This window comes from Leptomonas pyrrhocoris, assembly GCF_001293395.1.
Source record: "Leptomonas pyrrhocoris isolate H10 chromosome Unknown, whole genome shotgun sequence".
Taxonomy (NCBI): domain Eukaryota; phylum Euglenozoa; class Kinetoplastea; order Trypanosomatida; family Trypanosomatidae; genus Leptomonas; species Leptomonas pyrrhocoris.
Genome location: NW_015438360.1, coordinates 68,078 through 89,286, shown reverse-complemented (window position 1 = coordinate 89,286; position 21,209 = coordinate 68,078). Strand labels below are relative to the sequence as shown.

The following is a 21,209-nucleotide window of genomic DNA, read 5'->3' as shown; positions in this document are numbered from 1 at the left end:
GCCCAGTGCGAAACCGATACGACATCCGACGCATTCAAACACCGTAGTCAAGTAAACTGTGCGCTCGCTTCACGTTTCTTCACTGCAAGCACACCGACGTGCACGCAATTGTGGAGAACGGACGCCTGTGGCGGTGCTCTATTGCACATTACCACGCATTCAAAAGGAAAAATGTTTGCTGTTGTTCGTTTGTACGGCTCTGACGCGGCTTTTCTGAATCAGGAAAAAAAAAAACCATCAGTAGCAGCGGGAAAAGGGGGAACAAAGCGAAAAAGGAGGCTGGAAAGGGAACACCCTCGGAGGGCACGCTGCAACGCTTCCTCTTCCCATCACATGCCCAGCTATTCCAACGATCGCACACGTGCGTAGAGCGCCAACTCCGTCACCAGAGGACACTTGATCGGTTCAGTGCTGGACGTGGCAGCTGTATCGGCGGCGTTCACTGCGTTTTGAGGAGACAACTCTGCGGAATCGTAGAACAGAACGTCCTCCATGAACGACACCGGCGAGTGCGATGGCCGATCCTTGATCGGCGCGGTCGCCTCCGTCTGCGAGGCAACAGCGTCGGGAGGACCGCCCTGGGACGAGCTTCTGTGCGTCATGAGCGTAAATAGAAGGCGGTGGGCAGTTGCCCGCTCAGCGTGCGTGAGACACAAGGCGGACATGCTGTTTGACAAATCAGCATGGTAGGGGTGAAACACATCCGTGAGGACGAAGTCGAACGAAATCTTGGGAGACGTAGAGGTGAGAAAAGTCCTTGAACTTCCGCTTGGTCTACGCAGGGAGGTCGGCAAAGGCGAGGGAGACGGTGTGGACCCTTCTGTGCGGTGGGCGCGGCGGTTTACGCGTCCCGTGTGTGCCCGCTGACAGCCGTGAGAGTCGCCGATGAGCACGCAAACAGGAAGGTGCAGCACAGGCAGTCCATAATAGTGTGTAGACCGATAGCCGCCAATGAGAGACGGCCGAGGAGTCAGCAGGAAAGCCTCGTCGCTGCGGTGCGGACATGTGTTCCACACGCACGTCAATAGCGGCAGGGCCGAAGCACCTCGTTGCTGCTCCACGTAGCGACGCACCTGCAGCCGCTCGGCCGATGTCCACCCCTCCACCTGTCGTTGGATCGAGGGGGGGAGCGAAGACGGCGGTGACGCTGTGTCCTCCGCAAAGAGCTTCTCCACCGTCACAAACCCAACGACGCGGCACACGCAGCCTCGAGGGTAGGAGTCCGTGGTGAGGGAAGAGGAGGAGGAGTCTTGGCCTCCCCCACCACTCCCTTTGCCAGGCACGCGCACAGCCTCCTGCAGCACGACACGGGCACCCACCGTGAGCACCATGGACGGTTTTTGCGCCACGGCAAGGGTGAAGAGGCGGCGCTCCACCAGGGCGGGGATCCACAACGTGTGCCACTCCCTCACGGTGTTGAAATCAGGAAAATGGCGGGGAGGGGAGCACGGCAGCGTCGCGTACTGGAAGGAGGGGAAAGCGGCCGCTGGACCGCCCAGTCCGCGGCCACCGCTGCTCTGACTACAAGAGTGCTGGCCCGTTGGCGAGCGGTCGCCCTGCGTCGCGATCTCGGGAGCGTTGGAAGAGGCAGAAGCAGCGGCGTCGGCGTCCTCAGCAGACCGCCCCGCTCCTCGATAGGTCCACAGTGGAAACAATACAGCTTTGGAGGCGCACCGTTTTAAGCAGCGCTGGAGCTGCTGCTCCAACTCCCTCACGGCCCAGGCCATTGCGGCAGTGCGATTGGTGGCACCCCAGCATCGCGGCTCCACCGCCGTCGGGGCTGCAAAGCGCGCCAGCGCCCGCACACCAAACACGCGGTAGTTCGCACGGCACCGCGGTGCGTTGGCGCCGATGTCGGTGTGGAAAACGTCGACGTCCTCCACCTCCATTCGGCGAAGTTCCGCGAGTTCCCCCTCTGACACAGCATCGCCATCTCGCTGCATATCGAACGCGGAACAGTGATGATGACGACGATGCTTGTGAGCCGAGAGAGGGTGACGCCTCCTCCGCAGGCTGTCAAGCAAAAACGATCGCAGAGACACGACGTCCGCCAGTGTGGGGGTGCAAAAGAGAAGCGTGGCGGTCCACCAGCGACCCAGCAGCACCGGTGGCTCCGGGTACAAGGAGTAGGTCTGGGAGAAAAGAAGAGGCCGTGCAAACGAAGGCAACAGGGAGGAACACGACGAGGATGCCGCGACAGTCGCTGCACGGACGCGGGCCCGCCTCAACAGCTGCTGTTGCTCCTGCGCTTCACGGGCGTAGGCGGCTTGCTTGGAAGTCAGAAAAGACACGCGCGGTTGCTTCGCAGAACCTTTGTGTGCACTGGCCGCCGTGTCGCCTTTCGGCACTTCCGCGCCTGCCTCTGTTGAAGCAGGAGCGGTAGCCGTTGCCAATTGCGTTACACGCAGGTGGTACACGCTCAGCAGCACGTGGCGCAAGCGCAGCGTGGTCAGCGTGGGGTACGTCGTCAAGACACGCACCGTCTGATCGGCTTGGCACATGCCGTCGCTGCCGGCGCCCTCCAGAAAGGCATCGAGCGGCGAGAGCAGTGCCAGTACCGCCTCACAGGCCTCGTACAGCAGCGCCTGGCCTCTGGGGGTGCCGAGGCGAAACTGCAGTGACTCCGCCACGGTTTTGCCGGAGGGCAGCCGCTTTGACACGCGCTTCACGCAAGGCACATCGTCGCCGGCACAGCCCAGCGCACACCGCACTACGCCCTCCAGCAGTTCCTTCCTCTGCGGGGCGCTGAGGCGCAGACGACACAGCGCGGACACACGCAGCAGCGCGGCCGCGAGAGACTCCTCCACGTACAGCAGGTCTGAGCGGGGCTCAGGGCACACGCTCACAGAGAAGACCGAATTGTCGCTCTCTTTGTGCTGTGGCCCCGATTGCCGGGGTGCGTCGTGGAGCACCGTTGTTGAGCTCTTCGCAGAGAACTTCTCGCCCGCCTCCTGCGGCCGATAGCTGAGAAACACAGCCTGCACATCTCCAAAGGGTGGGGCCAGGGTGCGCAGACTTGGCAGCGCGGAACCAACTGGCACTTGCGAACCCATTAATGTCTGCCAATGACGCGACGAGGTTGTCGTGATGCGCCGCGCTCCCTCCGCGCCGCCAGCACTACCTGATTGCTGTAGCTTGTAACCCTGCGCCGCACGGAGCTCGCGATGCCGCTGCGCCGCGGAGCCGTTGCGAGTCCACTGATCCAGCAGGCGACTGATGGCACGCTTGGAGAGCAGGTGGGCGTTGTCGAACACAACCACACGCAGCGGCGGCGCTGCGGCGGGGCCGTCATCATCGTCACCCGAACCGTCAAGGCTCTCCATACCGAGCGAGAGCACCGGCGTCGCCTCCGCTGCGTGTGCACGCCCCTCTGAGAGCGACGTCAGCACCGCCCGTGGCGTGTGTTCGCTCGTGCTGTCGTCGCGCAGCGCCACTTGAAACGCACGCAGGTCCAACACACCGTTGTAATCCACGCCGTGCGCCAGCGGGCAGTAGTACAGCTTTGGACGCGCGCTGTGAAGTCCTTCTCGCCTCACCTCCGCCAACTCCTGCGCAAGCCGTGTCAACACCGCGGCGCACACCGGCGGCATCAACGGTGGCGCGTCCACTTCGCCAGCAAAGGGAATTTCAAGTAACGCGGCGCGGACGTCGGCGGGTAAACCGAGCAGCGGTAAGCAGCGCCGCTCAGTGTAACGTCGGGTCCAAGCAGGAAGAACAGACGACGAACACACAGAGGCGGCACATGGCGGTCGTTGTCCGGCGCAGCCTTCAACTGGCAGCGACTCGCTTGCCGTTGAATGCGGGTCGTCCGCCCACCGTATTACAGCCCTCGCCTCATTGCCCTCCGCAAGCAACGACGCTCCCCCATCAACTTCTAACACCGGGCACTGGAGGTCTTTCCACCGCGTGCGCCACGGAGGATCGCCGTCCGCCGCCACCTCTCGCGCGCTCTCCGCTGCAGCTTTGATGACGCGAGCGGCGTCGTAGTTGTGCTTCGTCAGCAACTCCCGCTCCACCGCCGCCTTCAACGCCTGCAGGCTGTTTAGCGGTGCCACACTCAACACTGTCCCTAAGGTGTGCTGCAGCGATGAGCTCCACCGCCACGAGCGAAACAGCTGTTCTCGACGCACGAGCGCAGCCGACGGCACGCCCGTGTCTGCCCTCCTCTCTGCGTCAGCGTTGCTGCAGGCCTGCAGTGAGCGCGCGTACCCGCGCAGCCTCGCCACATCGCGTAGCTGCACGCGAGAGGTGCCGTGCCTGTCAGGACTCACACCGAAGCCAGCACTGTGCAGATGGTCCCAGTGAGGGGAGGACAGGGAGACGAACTGATGCGTGAAGGGACAGAAAACGGCGGAGGCGACAGTGGACACGACGGGCGAGCCGCAGCGACGGGGAAGGCGAGGTAGGTGCGGCAGAGAAGCGGGACGGAGCTCGAAGAGAGATCCACCGATGAGAAAAGAACGCGGTGGGGTGGGGGTGAACAGAGTGCTGCCGTTCTGTTGCACATTTGCGGGTTTGAATGGAGCAGTGGAGGCGGAAGCGATGGTGGTGTCACCGTGGAAGGGATCCTGCGAAAAGTTGGCGAGCTCTGCATCGATGTCCAGCTGATCCAGTAGCTCCGAGTCACTCGGCAGCTCGCACGCAGCGGATGCGTCGGCCAGCGGCGCGTGTAGTTTCGAAGGACGGTCTGTTGACATGGGAAACTCTTTCTTCGGCGTTATTTCCCTTTCTCTGTTTGCTACACGCGTCGCCGCCTCCTGCGACAACACGGAGGGAAATTGAAGAAGGAGCGACTTCGCACCGTTGAGAAGGAAGTGGGGCGAATGCGTGTGTGCGTGCTGGCCATCTCCGCGCTGAGTCACCACAAACGGAAGATATGTGTGCCGCACAGGTGGGCAGCACGGAGACACGAACCACGAAAGTAAAAGGCTCAACGCCGCGCACAGACCAGGCAACTGCGTGGACAGCGCAGTGGGTCAGCTCTGGAAAGCAACCGTGTAGGGGAAGAGGAGCTTCTGAGAAGGAAAGACAAGAAGGGTTGTCGGTGCGGGAAGCAACGGACGTGGTGAAGAGAGAAGATTTCGGTGGAAAGAGCAAAAAAGAAGGATGAGCTTAGCGTCTGTGAAATTCGGAAAGGCGAACGCATGTGCGTGCGTGTATGTGGACGGGTGTTTTAGCAGCGGAAGGGTAACTGTCTCGCAACGCGACAGCATTTGAATTGTCTGCAATAGGAAGTGATACATGAAAAAAGATAGCGGAGAAGGAGAAGAGAGGGGCAGCAAATAGAAAACGCAGCGAAACGTTCTCTGTGGTCAGGTCAGGAGTGAGGCAGAAAAGCAGCACTCTTACTTTCGGCAGCAAGAACTTCATCCGGCACCTCTCCCGCCAAACGCAAAAACACACCAAAGCCGTCACACATCAATCCACCGTCGGTAGAACGCACCTTCTTCGTTGCACTTTTGTTGATTCACAGGCAATTATTGCAGCGTCCACAGCACAACTCCTCCTCTCGACACACATCGTCGACTCCGAGACATACATCTCGATGCGTTGCTGGACGCGAATACAAAGCACACAGAACGCAAGACAATGCCGAGCAACGGGCAAATAAACACGTGGAAGCACAGTCGCGGTAATCGCAGACGTCAACCCGATAGCGGAACACACCATCATCACCGATGCACACTGGGATACGTGCGGCATCACAACACACACACACACACACACACACACACACACACGTCAAGGAGAACTGGCACCTCATTCGCAGGAGTTCTAACAATCAATTCCGAAATACTAAAAGAAGCAGCGATCGCATAAAAAGGAAAAAGAACTGCAGGAGGCGAAACAACAACAAAAACCGGGTGTCTCTTTTTTGGCTGGTTTAGTGCGCGCTTCACTGCAGTGGCTTTGAGCAATCTGCGCTGATCCAGGTATTCCGCACCGGCGAAGGAACACCTGCTGACTGCTGCGACGGCGGCACCATCGTCGCAGGTGCCACCGTCGGCGGTCCTCCATCGTTTTCATTGTCCGACTCAAACGCGTACGGCGTGGGCGGCGCTGAAGACTCGCCGGCTGCCGGCATCGGTGGAGCAGGCTGCGCAGGCCGTGCCATGACTGTAGCGGGCAGCGCGCTGCCCCCGCCTTGCTGCCCACCCGACGCCGGCGGCGCCGAGGACTGCATCATCTGCTGCATCATGCCCATCATTTGCCGCCACATTTGCTGCTGCTCAGCCGAGGCGTCCGCCGCTGCAGGGGACGGAGAGGAGGGCGGTGGGGGACATAGGGGCGAAGAGGACGCCTCCGCGACCCCCTTGCGCACCGTGGACGCCACGATGTCAGTGCTGCCCTGAATGCCGGCTGCCCCGCTGTACTGAGAGCGGATGGAGTCCTTGTACACCGCCAGTAGCGCGGAACGCTCCTCCGCGTCGAAAGGGTTGGCGGCGGTCGTGTTGCCCACCGGGCGCAGCATGGATGGTAGAATGGTGTCAATGAGCTCTTGGATGCGTTTGATATGGCCGGACTTCTCCACCTTCTGTAGCTCAGGAAACTTCTCCACATCGAAGCGCTCCAAAAACGTTCGGTAGGCCTCGACTGGGGGAAAGTCGCGGTGGTTCATCTTATAGCGCGAGCCGATCAACTCGTACCGCTTCGGCAGCTCCGCTAACGCCTTCTTCTTCGCCTTGGCCTTGAAAAAGAGAGCTGGGAGGTCTTGCCGGATTCCACCAATGATGAGCACGTGTACCAGCACCTCTTTTGCTCGGCGAATCAGCGAAGCGACTTTCTTGTCCTTGGCCTGCTGCGGTATCACCTCGAGTAACTCCTGCAACAGGTCCACCTTCTCCTCGGCGAACAGAAGACGGAAGGACTCGGGGTTGTAGGGCTGGTCCCAGAAACTGCCCACGTACACGCGCGGCGGCTCCGTGGTGTCGATAAAGTTGGACAGATTCCAAAAAAGGCTGCCGTACACCCGCATCAGCTCCTGCGTCGAGATGGAGTCCGCCTTATTCAACACGATGCGGACGCGACTCTCGAGCCCTTTGAAGGACGTCTTGAAAAGCTGACGAAGCTCCGCCCCGGCGTCCAGCTTGCTAGGGTCGAACAGGACAAACATCAAATCGCTCCTCTCCGCAAACCAACGGCACACTTTGACGTAGTCGTACTTGCGCTTATGTATTTCCTGTGTGCTCTCCAGCACGCCAGGCGTATCGATGAGCGTCACGCGCTCCAGCAGCGGGTGTGGGGCCTGGAAACCTTTCAGGTTGCCCACAAACGACTCCCCAAACTCAAGAAGCCCTTTGAACGGCAGCTCCTTCGAATTGGCCAGCGCCTGGCCGTCAATTGGGCCCGCCTCTTTGCCGTACATCACGACGGTGAACTCCGCCGTGGTTGGCTGCGGGCCCGTCCACAGATAATTATTTTGCAAGAGATAGTTGATAAAGGTCGTCTTGCCAGCGGACCACGGCCCAAAGAGGGTGACGAAGGGCCGCTGATTTAAGATGGTCTCCTCGTACCAGCTGGGGCGGAAGACGTCGAACTTGTACATCGCCTCGAGCGGCTGCACACGCTCTGTGTAGAGGGGGTGCAGCTTCTTGATAAGGACTTCCATGCTGCCGGGGACATCGCCGCCACTCTCCGTCCCACGGAGACGCGGAGGGCCTGCAGTAGGCTGCGTCGCGTTTGCTGCCATCGGAGTAACCTTCAACACACAAAACAGTAAAGGGAAAAAATGGAAAGGAACGGGTTATGCGACAAAAACACAGCGGAGGAAAGAGGGGAAAGAAATAGAGGAAGAACACAACGACAAAAGCCTCGACTGTGTCCTTTCATTGCCTGCGATCAAAGACTGTCGGAAGGGATGTGTGACAGCAGCGGCACCTCTGTGGTGCAGCAGGTTGCCGTGCGAATGAAGGACACCAGCGGGAACAAAACAAAGAAAAGGGCGAGAAAGTGGTGACAGTGGTGATGTAGGTCAGATACAAAAAAAAAAGAGAGAACATCAGCGTCAAACCGAAAGTGGAGCGGCGACCGCGAGGGCAGTACATGAATTTCCGCAGCCGTGAGAGAGTTGGAGAGCCCGGTGGTTTTCTTTTTGGTTCTTCTTTCAAGCCGCATCATTTGACGATGCACGTGGGTGCGGAGAGAACGCAAAACCAAAACGGTTCACCGTCTCTCTCTTCTTCCTGCTCCCTGGCTGAGTTCATTGCAGACGCCCTTCCACTTAACACACCTGTGATAGTCCTCTTCCCAGGCGGTAGTTGCCCTTTCGAGCTGTGATGGCCATCATTGGTGCCGCCCACGTGACGTACGGCGAAGTCTTGTTTCGTCTCGCGAACAAAAATCGCCCTCTGCGTTGCATGCAAGCCGTGGGCTTTTATCTCTTTGTTGTGTTTGTTGTGGACGTGGACGTCGTGAGTCTTTCTCTCACGCCGTCGCACCATGAAACGCATAGAACAGTAAATCACAGAGTAGAAAAGAAAAAACCCGAAGTAACGCAAGAGAAACAAACGCACAGGAAAGGTGCTAAAGCAACGTACGCCCAAGAAGAAATTTGTTGAAGTGCAAAAGAAGGAAGCCAGGAAAAAGGAATCCGCTTCTCTCTTCATCGCCGCCGACAGCAACAATAAAATGCGTCGTCATGAAACAGAGAGGGGAAAAAAAAGAGGAGCCTTAAATAGCAAGGACGAAAGAAGAGCGGGGTATAACAGTGTAAAGAGCTGGCAAAACTGCCAAACAGCCATGAAATGAAGAAAGGAAGAAAAGTCGCGACCCACGACGACAACACCGCGTAATGATGAAAACACAGAAAACAGAAGCGCCACGTACAAAGGGGAAGAAACAGCAGCCACCTCCTCCCACGCTCATCAGACGCGCATAGAAAGCAGATGTACACACAAGATAAGAAGGAAGAAAAAACTCGAGTTATTGTGTGCTGATATGTGAGAGAGGTAAAGAAAGTCTCCAAAGACGTAGACAAGCAAGAGACTGGTAGTTTCGGCTCTGTCCACACTACATCTCAAGCTGTCGCCATATTAAAATTTCGTTGCCGCCACGCCATCCAAAACAGCAGGACAAAGAGTAGCACCAAAGGAAAAAGAGAGTAGTAATAAAACAAACGCCAAAAAAAAAAAGAGCGGCATCAAATGAAATGGAGAGCATGAAAGAACATATATTTATCTGAGGAATCGAGGTGAGCCCAAAAGAGCACAGGTGTACGTTGGATCAACGTATCGATACTCGAGAACAGGCTTATACGCAGCCACAACACAGCAACCGATTGAAAAGAAAAAGACCGAAAGCACCGAAGTTGTCGTCAAACATACAAAAAAAAAACGTTTGTACCCACCCAAATCAATGTGCTCGAACACGCAGCTGTGATTTCTTCTTCTCAAAGCAACAACATATAACCCGTGTGGTGCTCACTTCCACCTCCTCTCGATTTACTTTCGTGGAGAGTCTGCTAGATCGCGAACAACATCGACGTCAGACGCAAATAAAAATCAACCAAAGGAAAAAAGATGCCATCGTTGGGTGTTCGTACTTGAGAGTTCCCGCTATGACGACAACGTCGAGCAAAACCACTGCCACAAAGAGCGCGGAAAGCACACACACGCACCCACACACACGAAAGCAGACAACACGGCGACGCAATTCATGAGCTGCAAGACAGAAAAGCGGAAAGTAGAAAAACAACGACCACAACTTCCGCGTGGACGCGCAGCACCAAAAGCGAAATGCGGGCAACAGCCGTAAATCGGCGATCCCCGTGCGCGGCAACGTAAAAACCAACAAACAAAAACACAGAGGGAGGAAAACAAACCTGCCGGGCTTTCCAATCAGACGAGGCCAAAGGCGAAAACAAAAGGAAAGGGAAAAATAAATGTACGCAAATGCGTCGACAGGCGGGCGCAATTATATATAGACCGAGATACATATTTCTTGTACATCAAAAAGCAGAAGTGCGTAGGTTCAACGATGGACTCAATACCAGGAAAATGCTTGCATGGAGTTTATTTATGTAGGTTGAAGGAGTAGTGAGACATAAAACGAGGAGGAGCTTGAGAATTAAAGGCCCCGAGACAAGCAGTCACCACAACAGAGAGCAACAGAAAAGGAAAAACGAAAAGAAGGAAATTGAACAGGTAAATTGAAACCATAAGGAGCATTGTAGCAAAGGTAAAAGAAAAAGCTGACAAAACGAAAACAGAATGAACAAATATCTTTTTAAAAAGACAAACAAAACTGGAGAAGAGAACAGAGAAAAGAGACAATATGTAGCGGAGTACGCTTTGGCAAATGGGGTAATGGGTGCGCACGCATGGCTTGCAAAAGCAAAACACAAAACCGCTCCTGCAGTTACGAGTGCTTATCTGCCCAATTAGAGTCCACGACCGGCATGCTGTAGCGAAGCATGTGCGGCATTGTGTAGAGAGAGGAAGACGCCTACGAAGAACTAGAAAATACGCAGAGCAGAAGAAAGATGTGAAACCGATTCAGCTGCAGTTTGGCCTTCACGGGGAAGGCCCATTACTCTCGTACATTTCCTTTTCGTGCGCACTGGCTACGTCACTGTGCTGAGACAGTGGTCAAACATATACGGTGCGCATTACCCATTGGAGCATCCCCACCGCGGCAGGAAAACAAAAAGAAAGTAAAGTGTAAAAAGCCTTTGAAGTTCGCAGCGAAAGAAACCCCAAAAAAAAGAGATGCTTCCACGCACGGTCAGTATTAAGTGCGCTTATCCTTGCGACCAGCACAGTAACGACAACTACAAACCACCAACGAGAGAAACATGATAACAATAATACAACGAAGGGAATTAAAAGACGGAAGTGAAAACATGAAAAAGGAGAATTAGCGGAACGTGCCGAAAGCAGACGCGCGCTCTTCAGAAGTTGAACGGCGGAAAGTGAAGCGAGAAACAATGAAAGACGAAAAAAGAACAAAGAAAAGGAAGATAGAGGAACACGATGCTGACGAGTAAAGAAAGAAAGGTTTTTTTTTTAGAGGAAAGAAAAGAGAAAGGCAGCTTTGTGACAAGACAGGCAAAACCAATCTGAAGGCAATACGAGGACGGCGAAGTGTATAACGAATCAAACATAAAGAAAAAATAGGGAGGACTACGCGCCACGCAAGCGGCTAATAAAGTGTGCAACAAGACAGCAGCACTCACAACAAAACAAAAAGACAGTAGAACAGCTCTACCAGTCAACGGAAAATTTTATTAGCGACGGGGAGAAAAGAAGGGGGGGAGATCTTCAATCGGTCGTACAAGAATGAAAGCACGCAACGGTGTTGTTGTTGTTGTTTTTTTACCTCCTCTCACCATCGCTCTCCTTTTCCCCACGTCATGTAAACATGCAGGGAGGGGGAGGGAGGGGGGCGAGTACGTGAGAAAGTGAGACGAGGAGGTACGTCGTACTCTCCAGACCATCGATTTCAATGGCTGAAGAGCCAACAAGGGTCGCGACCTCAGCGAAGCGGTGCCGGCTTCACGTTCTTCTCCAGCGCATTCAGCAACACTACCACGTCCTCCTCGACGACGCCGAGCTTCTCCATCTCGGCCAGCAGCTGCTGATACCCATCGCATTTACCTTCCTCAAACCAGCCGTGCTCCTTCGAGCGGCAGAAGAGGCACACGTGTTCGTAGCGGCACGTGCTATAGGGGCGGCGGCTCTCGAAGTCGCAGCGGCCATAGCCGTGCCCCGGCGAGGGGCCGCGCCCGTTGTGCTTCATGCACAGCAGCTTCTCGCTCTTCTCCTTCACGTAGTAGTAGTAGGCGCCAAAGCCCATGTCCGGCGCCGGGATTCCGTTCTTCGCCCACGTGTCGAACAGCTCCTGCACCCCGGCGACGTTTTGACGCGAGAAGCAGACGATGGTGAGGTGGCGCTGCAACTTCGAGGCACTGCGGGCGCGCAGCATGTCCTCTGCCTCGATGTTGTTCCGCGGCGGCCAGTGCGGGTCCTTGCAGAGCGCCTGCGGGCTGTGCTCGCGGTTGTACACCATCCGCTCCTTCCGCTGCAGCGACTGTGGCGTTTCGCGGAAGATCTGCATGATGGTCTGGCGGTTCACGAGCGGCGCGGAGAGCGACGGGCGCTGGGGACGGGCGCCGCCACTCGTGTACGCCTGCGCGCGGGTCGTCGACAACGGCGTCGACGCCTCCTTCCGCAGCGACGGTGAATTCGTGGCCGACGTGGTGACGGTGGATTGGCGGGTGGGGGGCACGGAGGGGGTGCTAGCGCTGATGGACGCGGTGAGACCGAAGCTGCTGTCGATGCTGCCGTTCTTCATCATTATCGACTGCAGGCGAGAGGGTCGCGTCTCCGCCGGCTTCTCAGCGCCGCCGCCGCTCGGGGCCTTGGGGACGGTGAGATCGACGCCTGCCGCGGCGCCGGCGCCTCCCTCGCCCGTCCCGGCGGACAGCCACGGAGACGTGACCGCCGGTGGGGCCTGCGCGAAGAAGGAGAGGAGATCGGCGGTCGCGCTGGCGCCGTCGTGCGTCGTCTCCGCCCTCGCCGCCACCGGCTCCTTGTGCAGGGATGCCGCAGCTCCCGCCGGCGCGTGGGCGGGCGAGGAGGAGTGCAGCTGAGGGCTGAAGGCACTGGGTGGCGCGGACACCTCGCGGAGGGAGGGCGGCATCGTGATGACTTCGTCCGGGCTCGTATACTGCGGAAGATGCAGCGGGGTGGCCGCCGTCGTCGTCGCAGGGGAGGTGGTGAAGGAGGAGGAGTCGACCCGCACCGCGGTGCTGAATGCGCGGCTCAAGTTGTCCATCGTGTTGGGCGCCGGTTCTCCGGAGAAGGGCGAGCCGAGCACGGCACTGACGGGTTCCGAGAAGGAGGCGGCAAACGAGGTCGGGAAATCGGCCACCAAACCGGCACCAACCGCCTGTTGCGCGTCCGGCTCGCCGGAGGTGTGCCAGTTGCCGGAGATGGCCGCTGTGCTGCCGGTGAGAACGTTGGGGCCCTGCATGTCGTCAGAGTTGTCGTCCTCGTCCATGCCGGGCAGCACCGACTTGATCGCCTCCTCGATGCCCCAGTCGGCCACGGAGCGACGCTCCCGCAGCGAGCCGCCCATGGACGCCTCCTTCGGCGCCTTCGCGGCAGCCGCAGTGCTGCGCTCCACCTGCCCGAGCAGCGCTTCGATCTCCGAGGGTTGGATGGCCGCCGGCTCGTCGAAGTCGCGGGTGTCGAAGATGAGGTGCTCGCTGATGTGGAGGGCATCGAGGGGCGACGCCAGCGCCGGCTTGGCGATGTTGCCGCCGGTGGAGTACGATTGTGTGGCCAACGCGGCGCTGTTCAGTGACGGCGGTACAGTAGGAGGGAGCGGCATCGCATTGCTGCTAGTGTTGGCACTTAGGTTGCTGCCCGGTCGACGCACAGCGCCCCCCTCACCAAGGACCGCCACGTCAGCCGAAGCGGGCGGCGGAAGCGGCAGGGCGGGAGGGCTTCGTGCGTCCGCGCTCGACACCGTGGTAAACGGCGAAGACGGCGACGTCCGCAGCGCAGCCATGTTGGCGTGCGGGTCGTGATGGGCGATGGCAGCGACAGCAGCGAGATTGCCGTGCCCGCTTCGCGGCGTCGGAGTGGACGTCGAGGACGCCCAACGCCGTGTCCCGGTGGTCGTGTCGAGTGCGCCGGAGTTGGCGGGGTTGTCCATCGGCCTCGGCGCGTTGCCTGCGGTGTTGCTGTTCCCTCTGGCGTGGCGGGGCTGCGGGATGAGGTCGCGGGCGGTGGCGGAGGAATGCGACACCAAGGTGCCCTGACTCATCTGCACGCTCCGCGGTGGTGGCGGCATCGTTGCCTCGGCAGCTTCGCCGTAGCCTCCGCTGCCGCCGTTGCCGTACGCACGACGGCCGCCGTTGCCGCTGCCGTTGCCGCCGTTGTGGTGGTGGCTGCCGGGGTTGTGAGGCGGGTGCGAGTTGAGTGTGCTCGCGGCGTACCCCATGCCGTGGTGGTTGAGTTTGTTGATGCTGCTAGCCGGGTTGGAGGTGATACTGCTCCACGTCCCGTTGGCGCTGCTGCTGGAGTTGGAGGTGCCAAACCGGTTGCCGGAGCTGGTGCGATAGGCTCCGCTGCCGCCGTTCCCACCACCGCCACCACAACGCGTGTTGGCCGCGCTGGACGCGGCGGCGTCTGTGTTTCCGTACTTGCGCCGGTCCATGTTACAATTATTACTTGTGTTAGCGTTGTCGATGTTGCCCTGCGGAGTTTGGCCGCGTGTGGGTTGCATGCCAGCGCTGTGGTCGCGATTGTGGGCCTGGCTATCGAGGGTCCGTCGGCTCACCCATTTGGCTGGAGACACTCGGTTAGTCTCCATTACACAGAAGGGTAGCAACAGTGCAGGACGCTCACCAAACGCGTTTGCGTACGCCACGCGTCTTCGTCAACGCTGCTAGAAGATAAATCGCCGAAGATAAGAAAAACACAAAAAGCAACACCAGCGTATATAACTTCTTCAAAGGAAACAGAAACAAAACAAAAAATGGAACGCGCGAAGAAAGCACAGAAGGAAAAACAGAAAAATGTTCTTGCTGATGGAGGGGGGAGGAGCAGCTAAAGAGAGGAGAAGCACTGCACTTATTCCGCGATTCCTCTTTCCTTCTTTCTGCTGTCGCCAATGTCTCCTTTTCAGGCGGGTATATATTTCACTGCTCGTTAGCACCGTGCGAGGGCGGCGTACGAGTTTTTTTTTGAAGTTGAAAGAGGATTATTCTTCTTTTTTGATGCAGGTCCGCTTCGGGTGTGCAATAACAAAAGCTGAGTAGCTGAGGCGCAGCAGAGGTGAGGAGACCAGCCGGGGAAGAAAAAATGAAATGAATTGGTAGTATCGGTAGTGAAGCAAAAGAGGGAAAGAAAAGCGGCTGACAGGCTTATCGCGCTGCAAAATGCGCCTCACTTTTACGGCAGGAAGTCTCTGCTCCGCCTTCGCCTGTCTTCGCAACTAGTGATTATTATTTTTTCCCTTTTCAAAAAAGCACCTTGCGACGCGCTCCCTTCGTCTGCGTGCAATGGGTGTTGAAGGTGAATGGAAGGCGGCGATTACGGCCAGCAGGACAAGCGACACACGGGTATTCTAAGACAACCGGGGGAAAAGGAAAGAAGAAAAAAAAAAGAACAGACGTGTCAACGCTGCGGCTGCGTACGGCGCAAAGGCACACTAACCAACATAAGCAACAAAACCGCCGATAGTTAAAAAGAAAGAGACAAAAGCGAAACGCGGAAGCTACTTGCGTCCAAAGCGGCAAGTATTATGAGCTCGACAAAAGAGAAGGGGGGGGGAAGTCCGCAGAAGATAAGGAAATGAAAAGAGAAAGGCGAAAAAGCTCTACCAGAAGATCGAAAAGAAGGTGCGAAAGAGATCAGATAAAAGAAGGGTTTGTAGTCTATCAAAGAGCTGCTACCTTCTGAAGAACGCGAGCTGTATCACCAGAGACGTGAAGACGATGTAGAAGAAAGCTAACGAAAAGCCAAAAGCTTTAGGAGACGAAGAGTATTAATCAAAAATAAATGAAGGAGTCTGAACTCAATTACCCTACCTTGATAACAGACGCGCTCACAAAAACAGAGAAGCCTACAAAAGAGAGAGAGACAATTGTCTCAAGTTCCGCACAATAGAGAGCCCCCGCGCATCCACATACAGTACGGGTATATATATGTAAAGGCACAGCGAATGCTTTTCAGGTAAATACGTTCGAGACAGAAGGACGCAGGTTGAATACAAAAGATCGAACGAAAAAAAAAGGGAAATACTGTTTACGGTGGAAGAGCAGTAAAAGCTTTGTCGAGAGGGAACCAAGACGTGTCTTCCAAGCACGACTTGTTGATATCTCAACGGAATTGCACCAACGTTCTTTCCTGGGCCAGGGACAGCTGTACCACCCTACTAGATTGTGCTTGTGCGTGCTTTTCTTTCTTCGGTAACCAAACTATCTGTGTCGCGTGAGTACGTGTGCGTGAGACGCCAGGGAGCCAGGAGGAGAAGCAGTCAGATGCGGTGGTGAAAGAGTGCCTATACCACGGACGCCAAGAAAAAAGACACTCCAATTAAACGGCCACTGCACAGATGGAAAACAATAGAAGACACACACACACGAGAAACAGGTTCCACCGCAAGTCAAAAGTGGGAACGAAAAGAAAAGCAAAATAGAATTATCACACTGGCGAGAACAGTGGTAAACCAAATAGAAGCGCAACAAAATTAAAGGCAAGCAGTCTGTACGGGGTTCTTCGTCCCCCAGTATCTCTGCAGCTGCACAACACCGTTCTGTTTGTCTTCCTTAATCGTTGGTAGAGATGCGGATCTGGGAACGTTTATTGCGGCCAAGAAGCTTTGATAGAAACGCTCTGTGTTTCTTTTGATTGTATATTGGACTCCGAATTGCGACTGCCCTGAGTTGTGTGAGGCACAGCAGTCGATGAAAATGCACGTAGTGAAGGCGTTCAGATTTCTTTTAAGTTTTTTTTTTAAGGGGAAAGAGGGAAGAGGGAGGAGACCAAGGAAAAAGAAGTATGTGCTTTTGTCGCAGTTGCTTCCACACGAAGAACGGTAGACACGTTGGCAAGCTTTTACTTCTTTAGCCGAATATGATCAGATGCGTTCCTTGCAACGTCCGGTAAAGATTGCAGCAGGGAAGGTAAAAGAACAACGATGCGGATCACCGATGAATGGCAAGGAGCAGGAAGGTTTCGATGATTCGAAGGTCCATCATTAAACAGCCCTTTCACCGTGCGGTACACTCTTGCGTGCGTGGCGATACTAATGCGTGGCACGAACGCGCGAGAGAGAGCACAAGTTTTTGTTTCTACTGCTCTTCCACAGCATTTTCTTTCCATGCCGTCTCTAGAGCGCTCTCACGCAACAGCGCGTGTGCTCGCCTCACTTCACTCCTTCACTGTTCCTTTTGCGTGGCAACCAACCCTACTCCCTCTCTATCTCAACTTAAGACGTGAAGCATTTCTCACACCGCAGCACGGCAACGGCAAAACGGGGGAAAAAAAGAAACGCGAAGACGAAGGCGAAAAACACACAAAAACAAAAAGGACTCGCTAAAAAACGAAAAGGTAAAATGAGAGAGGAGCACGCTGAAAAACAAAGCGGTGTATTACACACGGAAAAAGCAAGGAACAGAGTAGCGCATTTGCCAGGTGACGCTGATAGACGGCACGTGACACAGAAGACAAAGAGAAGGTCCTGTTTTCAATACACTTCCCCGGCTTGAGAAAGACGGAGAGCGGGAGCGCGTGGCCGTTTCCTTCATCTTTCCGTCTTCCTCGCAGAGAGAGTGTTCTCTACCACTTCTGGCGCAGCGGTGAAGGGCGAGCGTGAGGAGACGAAAAAAGTAAACCACAAACAGTACAACAACAAAAGAATCAAACCCACCGCATCCTTCAAACAGCAAGAAAAGGAAAAAAAACGTTGACTGCTAGGATGGCTAGCAATAGAGCACGTCTCACTCGACAATGGCCAGAAAGGTCTCCCTTCAGTCCTCTCTAACGGGCGCCCTCGACACGCAACGATGAGGAGCAAAAGGAGCATCAGGAACGAAAAAGGAGCGAATTCGGTGTGAGCGCGCCAACACGTCGGCGCAGGCGAAATAGAAGGAGCAGCAGCAACAGAAAAAAAAAATGAATGCGCCACTTGAGAACGCAGGAAAGGAAGAAGAGGGAAACTCGGTTAGTTTCGTTGCCTGACATCGTCATTTCTGTTTTTCATCCTTCGACTCCGTGGTAGCGTTCTTCTTGATCTGGCCAAAGGCCACACCGCGCGCACGCGAGGCGAACAACAGCGAGCTACCCGACTCACTGGCGTTGTAGCTCGCGGGGCTCACGCAGACAAACATCAGCACCTTCGCCTGCCCAGCCATGGAGTCCTGGAGGAGGAAGGTGAGGACGGAGTTGCGAAACGGCACGTGCTTGGAGCTCTGCGCCAATCCGGCAATCACGTCACCGAGGGCCGAGAGCGACTTGTTAATCGACACGGCCTCCTTCAGCCGCTGGCCCTCCGCACCGCTCTTGTCCAGGCGCTCACTCCCGGCCAAATCGATGAGGGACAGCTTGCCGTAGCTCTGCATGTTCGTCTGCTTATTGGTCGTGCGAACGATGATGTATAGAAGCATGTGCGAGCGCGACGAGTGCTCGTTCATGTTCGTCATGCCCTCGCTGCGGTGTGTCTGCGCAGTTGCCATGATGCTGTCAATGTCGCGCGGCGACGTCACCGGGACCTCCTTCAGATTCGTCACGTAGGTGCCGTATGGGCCGCCCTGCTTCACTTCGTAGGTCAGACCCGCCGCCTCCTTCTTTGTTGCCAGCAGGTCGCGAATCTGCTCGATGTAGATCTCCAACACGGAGACGGTCACCGTCGACACCTCCGTCTCCTTGCGGTCTTCGATAATCTGGAAAAGACGCTCCAGGGCGCGAGTGTTGATGCCCTTCGTCTCGCCTTCACCACCACCCATCGTGAAGGTCTTGCCACTGCCGGTCTGGCCGTAGGCAAAGATGCACACGTTGAAGCCGTCCACCACGCTGTCGATGAGCGGCGATGTGTCCTCGAACACCTTCGACTGCGGATCCGCAGGCGAGTAAACTTCGTCGAACTCGAACAACTTCGGCCGGCCGCTCGCATCGGTGAACTTCACCTCGTCCTCGGTCGGGAAGGACATGACGTCGGTGTAGCCGCCGTCCAGCTCCTTCTGCAGCATCGGCCGCACACGGCAGTACACGCGGATATTGCCTTTGAGCTCCTGAATCGTGTTGTAGTACTGCTTGCGTAGCTTCATCTCGCGCTTGTACAGCTCCTGCGTCCACTGCAGCGCCTTGCGGTCGGCCTGGCGGTCGTTCTCGCTGGCCTGCACCATCGCCGCCATGGCGTTGGAGATCTGCGCGGCGAAGTAGCTGCTCTCCTTGACCATGTCGGCGCAGCGCATGTCGCGAATCTCGCGCAGGCCTTTGCGGATCGAAGACAAGTTGCTGCGCATCTCCGCCACCACCGAGGCGGACACCGCTGCCCTGCCAGGCGCCTTGCCGGCGCCAACAGAAACGGCCCCGAAGACGGGGAGAGGCGAGAAGCCAGCGCCGGCGCCGCTGCCGCCCTTCTCGAGCACCTCCACGCGCTCCGCGTACTGATTCAGCATGTTGACCACCTCCTTGTTTTTGACCTTGGCATCCTTGTACTTGTTCTGTAGTTCCTCGTGCTTCTGGCGCAGCTCCTCCAGTTGCTGGCGCAGGTGCTCCGTCTCGGTGCGCTCGCGGTTCATCAAGTCCTCTGTCTGTTGCTGCGCCTGTATCATCACCGCAGCAGCGTCGGCATGTTGGCCAGCGCCCGCGGCACCGCACGCACGCTTCCGGCGCAGCTGCTTTTGCTGGTCGTCGTCGTCGCTGTCGGCCTCGTTGAGGTCGTCGTCCTCGAGCGCGCGCATCTTCGACGCCGCCCCCTCCCCCACGTCCACGCCCGTCATCGCCTCGAAGAGGTCGAGTGCTTCGGAAAAGCGCTCAATGAGGCTCATCAGCTCCGCCGCAATACGCTCGTGCTCGCCAGACTCCAGCATTCGCATGCACACCAGCTTGTGCGCCTTGCACTCGGAGGCGATCTCCGTGTCGGGCAGGATGTGTGGGTGCTCCAGGGCGTACTCCAGAGAGGCCAAGTCGCCCTGACACTGCAGCAGGATGGTGTCCTCGGTGTCGAGGATGTCGTTGCGGTTGGCGGTGTCGAGGTTGGCGAAGTTGCGCTGGCGGTGCTGCTCTTCACTGCGCTGCGACTGCTGCTCCTTGACCGTCTTGGCGGCGATGCGGTGGAAGGGGTCGCCGAGGGTGTGGCTCTGCTGGAAGCGGTGAAGCAGACGTTGGTGGCCGTTGGTGTGGTAGCGCTGGTACCACGTGATGGTGGTCTGCATAATCTTGTCCCGCACCTCGGGCGAGGTGGTCGTCTTGGCCACCTTGAACAGCCGGTCTGTCCACTTCTCCGAGGAGAGCATGACGGCGAACTGGGGGCCGCTGTTGATGAGGCATTGGTCCATCACCGTCATCATGCGGATCTGCGTAGCGGGAGGATTGTATTTGAAGTGCTGGCGGATCTCCTGCAACACGATGTCGCCACTGCCGCGGCGGATGTGCTCGACGAGGCGTGCGGTGGCCTCCGCGTCGCCGTCGGGCTGCTTGCTGGCGATTTCGCGCCGAATGAGCTCCGCCACGTCGCCCCCTACCCCGCCCATCGGCGCGGCCGACGTCGGGGGCATGCGTGTAAACTGCGGGTTCAGCATTTTCGCAGTGAAAAAAGGGAAAAGAGGAAATGAAAGAGGTTTACGATAGCTTGCGATGCGGCGCGTCAACGAATCCTGTGCGCCGTTGTTTTGCTTCTACCGGACGAGGGAAATAAGGACGAAACCGAAAAAGAGCACAGCTGTGTACGTTGCACGCAGTTTTGCCGCAGCGAGTTAAACACGCGAGAAAGGGTGCACGTGCGTGCGCGTGTGAAACCTTCTCTTTGCTGCGTTCCGTTACGCGGCGGTTTACGTCTATCCGATACGTGTCACGACAACCCCAGCAAATAATGCCCGCAACGCCTTCACAGAAAACGGAATGAAGTTGAACCTTGACGCAAAGCGGAGAGAGAGAGGAAAAAAAAGAAAATAAAAAAGCAATAAGTAATATTATCAAATGGCGAAAGCGACAATGCTGAAATACCACACCGGACGAGCGGATTTGGAAGACTTTGATCTTACAGAGATGGATACGATGAGCGCAAGGTGCGAACATGTGTGTGTGTGTGTGTGTGCGCGAAAGGGGATATGCCAATGAAGAAGAATGGTAATGGTTGCAGGGAGTACGTGGGAGGGGAGGGAAAAGCGAATGCACAAAGACACAGAAGTACGCCTGTTTGCGCAGCATCCAGGCTGGCCAAAGCAAAGCACGCATGTCCCCTTTCATCGTATCAAAAGGCAACATGTGCCGAATTCAACGCAGCCACGTTTGCAGCGAATGCACAGAAACTCGTTGTGAAAGAAGTGCTGCCACTGTGACGGCAGAGACAAACATCAAACACTCTCACTCCACTTCGGCTTCCTCACGAACGAAAAGTGCATTCATTCCGTCATGTGTATTCTTCTTCCGTTTCAAGCTCCTCTCTGTTGTTGTTGCTGGACCACATACATCAATGCACACGAAAGCATATATATGCGTGTGACTGCTGAGCAAGGACCTTGAAGTCCGTTT

The 21,209-nt window shown here is 56.6% G+C and overlaps 4 protein-coding genes across 4 annotated transcripts; all 4 read right to left on the bottom strand.

The window, feature by feature from the left end:
* Positions 1–341: 341 nt before the first annotated feature.
* ABB37_02480 (hypothetical protein) lies at positions 342–5,224 on the bottom strand (the record flags this gene model as incomplete). Its single annotated transcript, XM_015799478.1, has 1 exon — positions 342–5,224. Exon 1 carries the CDS (start codon positions 4,695–4,697, stop codon positions 342–344), a length of 4,356 nt encoding a protein of 1,451 aa, XP_015661080.1. The 5' UTR covers positions 4,698–5,224.
* Positions 5,225–5,896: 672 nt separating this feature from the next.
* On the bottom strand, positions 5,897–7,882 carry ABB37_02479 (putative sarcoplasmic reticulum glycoprotein putativesarcalumenin precursor; the record flags this gene model as incomplete). The annotated part of the gene is made up of 1 exon (XM_015799477.1): positions 5,897–7,882. Exon 1 carries the CDS (start codon positions 7,688–7,690, stop codon positions 5,897–5,899), a length of 1,794 nt encoding a protein of 597 aa, XP_015661079.1. The 5' UTR covers positions 7,691–7,882.
* Positions 7,883–11,472: 3,590 nt separating this feature from the next.
* ABB37_02478 (hypothetical protein) lies at positions 11,473–16,452 on the bottom strand (the record flags this gene model as incomplete). The annotated part of the gene is made up of 1 exon (XM_015799476.1): positions 11,473–16,452. The coding sequence occupies exon 1, from the start codon at positions 14,317–14,319 to the stop codon at positions 11,473–11,475; it is 2,847 nt and encodes a 948-aa protein (XP_015661078.1). The 5' UTR covers positions 14,320–16,452.
* Positions 16,453–17,698: 1,246 nt separating this feature from the next.
* On the bottom strand, positions 17,699–20,716 carry ABB37_02477 (putative C-terminal motor kinesin; the record flags this gene model as incomplete). Its single annotated transcript, XM_015799475.1, has 1 exon — positions 17,699–20,716. The coding sequence occupies exon 1, from the start codon at positions 20,255–20,257 to the stop codon at positions 17,699–17,701; it is 2,559 nt and encodes an 852-aa protein (XP_015661077.1). The 5' UTR covers positions 20,258–20,716.
* Between the last annotated feature and the right edge of the window lie 493 nt (positions 20,717–21,209).